General features: G+C 55.0%; 1 protein-coding gene across 2 annotated transcripts; it reads right to left on the reverse strand.

Annotated features, from left to right (window-relative positions):
* Positions 1-1,083: 1,083 nt before the first annotated feature.
* Positions 1,084-8,046, reverse strand: REEP4 (receptor accessory protein 4). Of its 2 annotated transcripts, XM_042476825.1 has the most exons (8): positions 7,882-8,046; positions 6,641-6,713; positions 5,853-5,929; positions 4,639-4,759; positions 4,142-4,255; positions 3,142-3,271; positions 2,189-2,355; positions 1,084-1,702 (listed from the first exon to the last, which is right to left on the reverse strand). In XM_042476825.1, exons 1-8 carry the CDS (start codon positions 7,911-7,913, stop codon positions 1,643-1,645), a joined length of 774 nt encoding a protein of 257 aa, XP_042332759.1. In that variant the 5' UTR covers positions 7,914-8,046; the 3' UTR covers positions 1,084-1,642. The 2 variants fall into 2 exon arrangements, with proteins under 2 accessions (XP_042332759.1, XP_042332758.1); XM_042476824.1 differs by lacking the exon at positions 7,882-8,046 and having other exon boundaries at positions 6,641-7,839.
* Between the last annotated feature and the right edge of the window lie 2,868 nt (positions 8,047-10,914).

Raw genomic sequence — 10,914 nt, forward strand, 5'->3', positions numbered from 1 at the left:
CCTGTTCGCTCATTGGGTGGCTGAAGCTGCGCGCGCTTCGACCCTCCTCTTGCGGAGCGTCACCGATGGGCGGGGCCTTGAGACAACTCTCTCATCGGAGCCAGGGCTGTTGGGGGGAGGGCGGGGCCCTGGTGACGTCACCCCTGGCTGTCAAAAGCTGGCTCCTCAGGCGCCAGAAAGGGGCTCCGACTGCAAGGCCCAGCACTCCCCGCCGCCACGGGAGGAGGATGATGGGAAGGGTCCCCCAAGGCCCCCCCGGAGCCAGCGAGAGTCGTCAGACTACAGCTCCCATCACCCACATGGCCCTGGCCCTGGAGGAGGGATTCCCAGAAAGGGGCCTCTGCATGGTCTGGGGATGATGGGAGGCGGTGGCCATGTCAAGTGTGCTTTTTGTGTCTGTTTTGTGCTCTTAATGCTAACAAGTCTGCCTTCCTTTGACAATGATGGCGATGATGGGGATATTGGTATCAATCAGCCTCAGAGGATGGCCAATGTGAGTTGCTCTGGTTTTTACAAACTCATGCGCAGTGAAGAGAAACCAAAGTCCCTTGAGCAAGTACACACTTCTGAGAAGGACACCTGAAACCACCTGGAGATCATGTCCAATGTGCCTGACAGCCATGTGAACCCATGCTAAACCCACGGGGTTTGGTTATGCAATAAGCTTCTGAAACAGGCAAGAGATGGCCATGTTCAGTAAAGCCATGTTCAATGCCCAAATGTGCTTCGTGTGTCTTTTGGAATGGCCAGAAAGGGAAGAACATTTCTGCCGTCTGTCTGGGAAGAATGCCAAAACGTCCTCCATTTTGAGCATGCCTAAGAAACATGTGTTTAGTATTAATACTTTTTTAAACCAGTACATTTTTTCATGTGTCCTCCATTTAAAAATATGTCCTCCATTTGTGGCTAAATTTTGTCCTACATTTCCCCCCCTTTGTCCCAGTTTGGAGGCTGACAGTTATGGCAACGCTACCTTTCCCTGCTTTCGCTGACCTGGTGACACAGTGTTGGCTACGAAGGGACCATGAAGGAAATTAAAGGCACGTAAATAGCCCTCTCCCAGTCAAGCAGCCAAAGCCACGCTACAAGAGAAAATGTGTTTATTTAAAAGAACATTAGAAAGGCACTTGGTGTCTCAGTCATGGAGGGTCTTCAAGCAGGAGCCAGGCTAGTGTTCCCAGAGACAGACACGGGGGGAATGGGATCGTCTGGAAGGGGCCAGAGGCCCTCCGTTTTCTCTTTGGCTTCCCATCGGCTGCACCCCAAAACCAGGGGCAGGGAGGGTCCCTTCAGGGGAGCAAAGCCAGTCCTTGGGCTTTTCCTGCTCTCTGAAAAGGCAAGTCGTTTTAATGGCTCAGTGCGCTTGGAACCTGAGGGAGAACACGGAAAAGCCGGTCCGACGAAAGGCACCGCGGTCTGAGCTGGGCAGCCTGGCCCCTGGGAAGCCTGCTGGGTCTTCTCCTCCCGGAGGAGGAGGTTCCCAAGAGGCCAGAGAGACGGGGGGGGGGGGGAGCGCTTGCCACAAGGGCTTCCCTCCACCAACAAAACCGGCAACAAACTTTTAAACAAAAGACCCAAAGGGCATTCCCAGCTCTGAAAACAGGTCCCAGACATGTGTCAACGCTGCTTCTCTGCAGGCGGCCTAGATCTCCTGCGCAGGCACCTTCTTCCTGGGCCGGGTGCGCAGCGACCGCATGGAGCCCTGCAGGGAAGGAAAGGGGGAATTCCAGCATCTGGTAATGCTCAAGGGCTGCTCTCTCGCAAGCATGTTGTTACAAGATGAGAAATGGAGGACCCAGCAAAAACCTCTGGTGGAAAGAGCCGTCTGAGAGGGAGGTCCTCCTCAAGACCTATGGGAAAAGCTGCCTAAATGGCCCTCTTCCATGGCAGACCCCGGCAGTGGTGCTGTTCATGCTCCATGTGAGGAGGCAGGCAGGGAGTGAGTGGCGGTGGCCCAGAGGCAAGGCACCTGCCTCCTCATCCAGTGGCAACTGTGGCTGTGTCTACACTGACCCTCGCATAATGTGACAGGGTCTGCTTCTCCTCTGCCTCATTGCAGGCTTCCAGCATTGCTGGGGGTTAGACTAGATGTCCCTTGGGGTCCCCCTCCAGCTCTGCAATCCTAGCCTTCAAAGGGCAAGGCAGGAGAAAGGAGAGGAGCTGCCCACCTGGCCTACGGGGGCCTCACCTCTTTGACAGGGGGCTTCCTCTTCACTACATGGAGGCTCTGGCTCCTGGCCAGTGGCTTGGAGGGCGCAGGGTCATTGGGTGGACGCCTGGGGCTGGCGGAGAGCTCAGAGTCGGACCAGAATTCCTCGTCTTTGTCATCTGGCGGCTGGGAAGAGGCCCTGCGTCCTGCGGGGAAAACAGACCAGACTGAGCCTCTTGGCTGGATGTCGGGGGAACGACTGCAGAGAGCGGGTAGTCACACACCAAGGCCCACCCACCTCCTTCACCATCATCATCATTGTTGTTATTGTTATTGTTGTTGGCAACATTTTGTCTCAAAAAACCAGCAGTTCCAAAATGGTTCAAAACCACTGCAAGATATAATTGTTTTGCTCCCTTAATCCATGCATATACCTTGAGAACCTGCCAGAACTACTTCCCCTCAAATTGGCTGAAAATGGCCAAAGCTGAGAGGAAGAAAGCTGCATCACTTTATTATTGTGGTTGTTGTTGTTGTTATTTTCTTGCATTTTTATTTTCACACACACACACATATATATGCAAATGAATGTTAAAGGCCAAACCAGACCCCTTGGCAAAGGTCACAGATTAGAAAAAGAAAGGCAACATCCTCTTCTTTGCTGGAGGTTGTTGTCCACTGCACTGGGGCACTTTAGCTGCAGACCCCTGCAGACCCCTGCAGCAGCAGCACAGGGGCAGGGGGGTGGACTAGATGGTCTAGTCTATACCCTCCCTGGCAGGAAAAGTACCAGGGCATTTGCATGAGAAAATGGGCAAGCACTGGAACGCATGTGTCCCCCTCAACCCCCAAAAGGTGCCCAACCCAACTTTACCCAGACCAACTTTACTCCCACCCCCAACACACAGACACCAAGAACCCCTTTAAAAGCCTCTCCCGCTGCCCTGAGCAGCCAGCAGATCCAGTGGGTGGTGGCTCCACAGCTCTCTTACCAATTGGCCTCCGGTGGAGCTCATCCTCCAGGTAGAGTGGGTCGGAGAAATGCACAGGAGCGGAGTCCGGGACAGAGTGCAAATCCTGCATGCTGAAGCTCCGGAGACGTCCGGCCAGGGCCCCTTGACTCTGACAGGAGAATGCGGGAAGAGGAGACTGTTGGAAGGGCAACCTCATAACCTATAAACTGAATCGTGCCTGCAAAGCCCAGAGGAAAGGATGGGGGTCCCAGAGGAACTAACTGCCCAGAGAAAAAGATGGGGGGGGGTCACTCAGGAATACAGGAGAAGCCCCCTTCGTTGCTTTCTGAAATGCTTCTCGAGGAGAACAAGACACCGAACAATCACACTGTAGAGGCTCAGAAACCTTACAGGCAGGTAAGGAAAAGACTTAAAACGAAAACAAAGGAGGTTGGCAATGAGAGGAGAAGAGGGGAGGTGCAGCCCTGGAGCACGCAGACCCCTCCCCAAACATACAGGAAAGGCTCCATCAGCGAGACCCTCTCCCCACTCTAGGGCCCCATTCATTCCCAAGCCTTTTCAGGCTCCCCATGCCCACAATGTGCCTCCTCTCACAGAGGCATCCAGTGTCAAGCGCCAGCCTGCCCAACTGGTTTCAATAACTGGGCCATCTGGCTGCTCTCCTCCCTAGGTCACCTGGGCAGGTGGCAATTGGGAAAACAGGGACAGCCAATCGTCCTCGGGAGAACCTCCCTGGTTCTAGCTGGCTACTGACAAGGCCCTTGAGGCCCTGCATGGATGGATGTGTGGGCAGCCACCCTGGCTGACAGGGCAAGTGACCCACCCACGGAGCACTGACCTGGGGGTCTGGCTGGGCAAATGGCAGCTTCAGGGCACCACAGACTCTGCCTGGAAACATGGTGGCAGCAGGAGAAACATCTCCCCCTCCACCAGCTCCATGCTGCTCCATCCCTGAACACCCACAACCAGCACCCTGCCCCTGACAAGAGCTCGGGAGGCAGAGAAAACATGGGGTTACCTTTGTGGCAGCCTGGACAGCAGCTGTGGCAGCAACGTTGAGGCTTTTCTTCCCAAAGCTCACCAGGGTCTCGTAGCCACGCTCTTTGGCCTGGAGGATGAACTCATCGATTTCCTGGACAGAAAAAGAGGGAGAGTGGTGGGGGGAAGCGGATCAAAGAGGCCTCGCATCGAAGGACAAGGGAGCTCTCTGGGGGGCTGAATCCCTATTGCAACTAAAATTCAACCCCTTGGATAATTTAGTCCAGCCTGGAGCAAACCTCCATCTCCACTGGCATGGCAGTGACCCAACATGCTCTCTGCATCCCAAGGGGCAACCGAGTGACCAGTGCACAAAGAGCTCACCCACTAGGACCCTTTACTCCTTCCCCCTCCCTGCCACACATTGTTTCTGGCTGCTCCTCAGAGAGGAAGCGAGCCCAGCCTGCAAAGCCAGCTGAGAAAGGCTCAAGGCCAGGGAGGACAGGCGTGGGCTGGATGTGGGGAGAGGCCCTTTACCTTTTCCTTGCGGGATAAAGTGGGGTGTATGAACTTGCGGTAGAATAGGCTGGCTCCTCTTGTGTAAGGCGAAAGCAGCCACACAACAAATGCCATCTTGATCTCATAGTAGAAGGGGAACCTGCCCATTGGAAAAAGCAGACCCGTGAGGACAGAGGGGCTGGGGCTTGTGCCCATGCTTCAAAACACTTAAAGTAGATCTTCTCTGTTTTGGAACTGGTTTATTCAAAATGATTATTCCTTTTCCTGCCATTAATGCAAAACTATTGATATACAACCAAAAAGTGTCAGTACATTTTCGCTCAGTGGAAACATTTTTTGTACATTCACAATGCTGAGAATTTTGGTGCATCAGCCGACAAAATTGCCAATTAACTAAATTTGATTCCAGGCTGTAACACGAATAAAACATGGAAGAGTCCAAGGGGGTGGCAAAAACTCCTGCCAGGCATGGCAGAAGCCAAGAGTAAAACCACCAAGGGCTGTAATTTTCTAGCACTGCTAGCACAGCGTGGAGCCAGTTTCCCTGCAGCAGCCTGGCAGCCGGCAATTAGCTGTGAAGCGATGGTTTGACCCTGGGCCAAGCCAGGTAGAAAGACAAACCTGAGCTCAGCCCAGGCAAGAGGGCAAGAGGTTGATGCCCTTGTTGGATCATTCATGCCCCTGGAGGAGTTGCCTTTGCTATGCCAGCAGAGCAGATTGGAGCTCATTTGCACAAAGCGCACAAAGGGCTGGGTACAGTTCCTCCCATTCAGTTGGAGAATGGCGGCAGCAGCAGGGGCAATTGGGCCTTTCTCTCTCTCTGTCAGACTAACCTACCTCCTAAGTACATTGCAAGGAGAGGGCTAAGCAAAATGTGCGGTGTGTGTTTGTGTGTTGGACGATTAAGGCCAACATTGGTACCGTCCCAATTCCTGACAAATACAGTGTGCAAGCAGTTTGACTAAGGGAAGATTCACTGGCTTGAGAAACACAATAGTCATACATTTAAGTAGCAGGTGAACCAAGAGGCATCAGTGACCCAGATTTTGCTCATTTCCTAACTCCGCGCAGCTGCTGGGTTTCTGACTCAAAGGTAACCCACTGGCCACTCCATCAAAGGCAGTTATTTCTGGCCAGTCCTTTCAGTGGGAAGCCCTGAATTCCATGACAGTTGCAAATTAATGGCGAAAGCAGATGGTAAGAACAATACGCAGAGGATGGGGGAGACTCACCAGGAAATGAAGGTGTCTGTGATCATCTCAGTGGCCATGAAGAGGGCAAACACAATCCAGTACATCATCCAGCGCACCTGACAAAGAGGCAGGGAAGCATCACAGGGATCCTGCCACCATTACTGCCCCTTTCCCAGTTCTTGCTTTGCAATGCAAAACCTGGCAGCAGACATCCCAAGGGTGCGATTAAGGGAGGATCGTCTTTCCTACGGACACTGACCTAACAAGTTTGCTAAGAGTATGGCCCTGCGTCACATGAAGAGGACGCAGCAATCCTGGGGGGATTTGGGGGGGATTGATCCTTGCAGATGAGCCTGAGGTCTCCTGGAGATCTCCTTCAGAGCCAGCTTCCCAGACATGCAGTCCCAGTGGGCCCTGGATCTGATGGCCAGCCGGCCCAGTAAAAGCATGGCCTCATTTATACAACACACTTGGCAACCTTGCTCTTTATGGGAGGTGAAGAAAAGGAGAATGGAGACTTTTTTTAAGCAGACAAAATACACAAAGCTAAAAGTAGAACGATAGTAACTTTGTGTTCGGTTACACCAAGGAAACAAAAGGAGTTTGTAACTTCCCTGAAGGGAGGCATTAATTCTAAATGGAAGTACGATTTCTAAGGTATCTTGTTAAAAGAAAAGCTTTCAGCTTAAAGGAATGGAAGCCCCAGCCTCTCTCTCGCCTCCTCATCTGCCTCCAAGGGCTGCAGGGAGAGGTCCAGAAGCAGCCTGACTCCCTCTGCCCCGCTGAGATGCCAACTGCCCCTTGGCATCGTCCCCTCCGCAACTTACGTATTCCCGGATGTTCTTGGTCTTCACGGCCTTGTAGGAGGCGTAGGCCGGGTAGAGCATCCCGAACAGCAGCCTGTAACGGAAAGGAGGGGTCAGGCACTGGGGCCAGCAGCGGTAGAGTCCGGCCAGGAGCCAGAGGCCGCACTGCTTGGCGTGGCGCAGAGCCTTGGCCTTCACGGCCTCCAGGGCCATGGCTGCCCACAACACGGGAGGGGGAAAGGAAGGAAGGCGCTGGCTCCTGCCCTGCTGAAGGGGGGTCCCCTGGGCAGAGGCAGGGGAAAGGGGCCACAGCCCACACTGTCCTCCCTGGGAGACGATGCTCAGGCACTGGCCAAGGAGCCTCTCTCGCCCGCAGGAGGACGGAGGGTTGCTCAAGGCCAGGCAGGCACAGACCAGCCGAACCGGCTCCTCCGCCGCCGCCTCCCCGTTTTGGGTGTGATCTGGGCCCCTGGCGCCTCTGGGTCAGAGAGGCAGCAGCAGCAGCAGCAGCAGATCCGCTCCAGGCTTTGCTCCCAAGTCCAGAGGCGCTATCCGTGGTGCTGTGCTCTTTCCTCCCGAATAGCTTTGGCACTTTGCACCACTACGGGTTACACCCAGAGAGCACTGGCCTGGGAGGCTGCTTCTCCATAGACAATCCAGCCCCATTGCGGACCCAGAGCCCCGGCCAGGGCAGCTGCAGGCCCCCCAGGACCAGGGTCCCAGCATCCCCCAAAGCCCCTGGGCACAGGGAGGTTCATGGCCCCAGGGGCACCCAGGCCCAGGGCCTTCCGGAGAAATGGAGGGCATGGCCAAGGGAAACACAGAGAAGGCCCTCCCCATCAGAAGATGCAGCCTGTGTCTCCTATAGACTAAATAACAGACAATACGGCACACGATGAACTCCAACTCCCAGAATTCCACAGCCTTGAGCCAGAAAGAGTTAAAGCGGTGCCAAAGCGGGTTATCTCTCCAGTGTGGATGCAGACAGTCACGCCTATGGCTGAGTCCGCACCGGAGGAACAACCCCACTTTGACGCCGCTTTCACTGCCTGGCTCAAGGCCAGGGGATCCTGGGAACTGTAGTTTGTGGCGGCACTAGAGAGGGCCGAGTGGGGTCCCCCAGGGAGGGAAGAGCAGGGCCCTTGCAGTGCAGCCCCCAGAGAAGCCCGCCGCCCTCCAAGGCCCCCCAGAACTACAACTCCCAAGGGCCGCTGGGGTTTGGGGATGCTGGGAGCGGTAGTTCCCGGGGCCTGCGGACTCACTCCACTCCCCGGCAGAGGAGCCACGAGACCATGGCGGCGGCGGCGGTGGCGGCTGGGATCCGGGAGCCTCCTCGCCCGGAGGAAGCATCGGCCGCCGGCCGCCTCTCGCTTAGTAACCGCCGCCGCGGAGCTCCGTTGAGGCGCCGGCCCCACTGCGCACGCGCAGACTCCCTTCGGGGCGGGGCCTCACGCAACGGCTCGCCTCGCCTCCTCCCATTGGCTGCACTCAGCCCCGCCCTCACCTTCGGATGGGCCAATAGGAAGCGGGGAGGGTAAAGCCGGCCACGCCCCTCACTGGAAGGACAGCCCGCTTTGATTCCGCTTCAATTGCCAGGAGTCAGGGCTCTGGAATCCTGGGATTTGTATTTCGCTGCCAGAGACCTCCGGCGCCACGCCAAGGCTGCAAGCCCCAGGGTTTCTGGAGGATGGAGCCCTGGCAGTTAAAGCCCTGGCGTCAAAACGCATTCAGTTCCGTAGTGCGGATGCAGCCAGAGAGTGGGAAGGACCCTTCCTGGGAGGGCTGGCGCTGCTCCCTTTCGAGGCACAGTTGTTGTCGTTGATGTGCCTTTGAGTCGCCTTTGGCCCTCATGGCCTCCCTCTGAAGCCTACACAGTCTGGCTTGCAGAGCGGCCTGTTGCTGCTGTTGTCTGCCTCCAAGCCGCTCCCAACTTAGGGCGACCCTATACAGTTTCCCAGGCCATACTTGCTCCGAGAAAGCTCCCCATTGCCTTCTCCTGAGGAGGCCGAGAGAGTGTGACTCACCCAAGCTGCCCCATGGGTTTCCATTGCTGAGCCAGAATTCGAACCCTGGCCTCCAGAGCCCTAGTCCAAGGCTCAAAGCCTTTGCCTCAAAGCTGGGCCTGACGATGCTGCTTTGGGCCTCCATGCTGCAGGGAAAAAGCACAAGTGGCCATGCTGCCCTGGAGTGGGCATCCCTGTCTCTGTGTGCGTTTGTGCCACATGCCAAGAGGAAAGAGGGACTCCTCCGCCTGTGTCCCTAGTGATGTTCACTCATCTTCCCTGGCAGGAGACCCGGAGCACTGGGATTCTATGGTTCAAGGGCCGCTTGAAGGCATGGCGAGAGGAGGAGACTCCAGGGCCCCTTTCCCCTCATAGAATCACGGAAGAGGCCGCAAGGGCCCTGATCCAGTCCAACCCCCTTCTTCTGCCATGCAGGAAATCCAAATCAAAGCATCCCCATTGACAGATGGCCATCCAGCCTCTGCTTCAAGACAGCCTCCAAGGAGAGAGACTCAAAGGCAGCATCTTACACTGTCAAACAGCCCTTACTCTCAGGAAGTTCCTCCTAATGTTGAGCTGGAACCTCTTTTCCTGCAGCTTGCATCCATTGCTCCATTGGGTCCTAGTCTCTGGAGCAGCAGAAAACAAGCTTGCTCCCTCCTCAATATGACATCCCTTCAAATATTTAAACAGGGCTATCATATCACCTCTTAACCTTCTCTTCTCCAGGCTAAACATCCCCAGCTCCCTGAGTCGTTCCTCATAGGGCTTCATGGTTTCCAGACCTTTCACCATTTTAGTCTCCCTCCTTTGGACACATGGCTCCAGTTTCTCAATGTCCTTTTTGAATTGTGGAGCCCAGAACTGGACACAATATTCCAGGTGGGGCCTGACCAGATCAGAATATAGTGGCACTATGACTTCCCTTGTTCTAGACACTACAGTTCTAGTGATGCAGCCTAAAATTGCATTGGCCTTGTTAGCTGCCGCATCACACTGTTGACTCATGTTCAACTTGTGGTCTACTTGGACTCCCAGATCCCTTTCACATGTACTTTCAGCCAGGTGTCCCCCATAATCCTATATCTGTGCATTTCATTTTTCTGTGCAGTACCTGACATTTATCTGTGTTGAAGTTCATTTTGTTAGCTGTGGCCCAGCTTTCTAGTCTATTCAGGTCCTTTTGAATTTTGATCCTGTCCTCTGGAGTATTAGCTGTTCCTCCTAATTTGGTCCCTGCTGCCAACAGAGCCAGGCCCTGGATGCCCATCCCAGGGGGAAGAAAGGGAGCTTCCGCCTGGCCCTCTTCCTCCCAGCAGAGCCTCAATGGTTCCATTCAGCCCTTGTTTGCTCAGCTGCAGAGGCCCAGATTCAAGAGCTCCACTCAGCTCAAGGAGAGGCAAGAACACAGAGGCACAATGGGACCCACCTGGTGGGAAAGAAGGGAGGGAGGGAGGGAGGGAGCCCTGTGTCCCACAACAACAGCCACCCCTGGGCCTGGAATGCACACCTGTGAACACACACAAACACATCACACACACACACCAGCCGTCAGCCCTGGTCCCCTTTGCCGGCTTCAGCCCCCCCCCCCCCACTACCACTACCACCACAGAAGCCATGGGTCCATATGGGGGAAGGGGGTCTGGCAATGGGGCAGGGGTCCATTTTGAAGCACAGCCCCTTATCATGGCAGTCCCAATGGCCACCGCCCCAAATGAGATCCCAAAAATACAGGGGTCTGTGCCAACCTACATTCAAAGCATGAAACGTGATTTTTTAATCAACCTCTCCTTTTGTTTTCTTTTTTACAAGTCTTCATCTTTGCCAAGTGCTGAACCAAATTTGCCAGTTGAGATTATTCCTCACCCTCTCTGTGTGCGCAATTACAGCGTTTTATTGCGTGCTGCCCTGAGATGATATGGGAGATAGAAAGGTAGACAGTACAAGTATGCGTTTTGGGGATAGGGCTCAGTCCGCTTGCCCAGTGCAAGGGGACGGAGTGTGAACTGTGACTGGAAAGCAGTAGCATCACAACTGTGCAGTCACCACACACAGGGCAGGGCATCCCCAACGCCACCCTCATGCAGACCTCCAATGTTCCAGACCCACGTTCCCAAGGGAAAGCCAGGTAGGCGTTTATGGGCAAAAGGCTGAAGATGCCAGGAGGATGCTGGTGCCTCTGGCTGGGCGGCAACTGCTGGGCCTCTCCAGTGGCTGGACTTGCAGCCCCACCTTCCTTCTCCAGCAGAACTATAAAAAGGACTCGAATGGGGGGTGTCTGCACACCAACGC

The sequence above is a fragment of the Sceloporus undulatus genome, chromosome 6 (assembly GCF_019175285.1).
Source record: "Sceloporus undulatus isolate JIND9_A2432 ecotype Alabama chromosome 6, SceUnd_v1.1, whole genome shotgun sequence".
NCBI lineage: Eukaryota > Metazoa > Chordata > Lepidosauria > Squamata > Phrynosomatidae > Sceloporus > Sceloporus undulatus.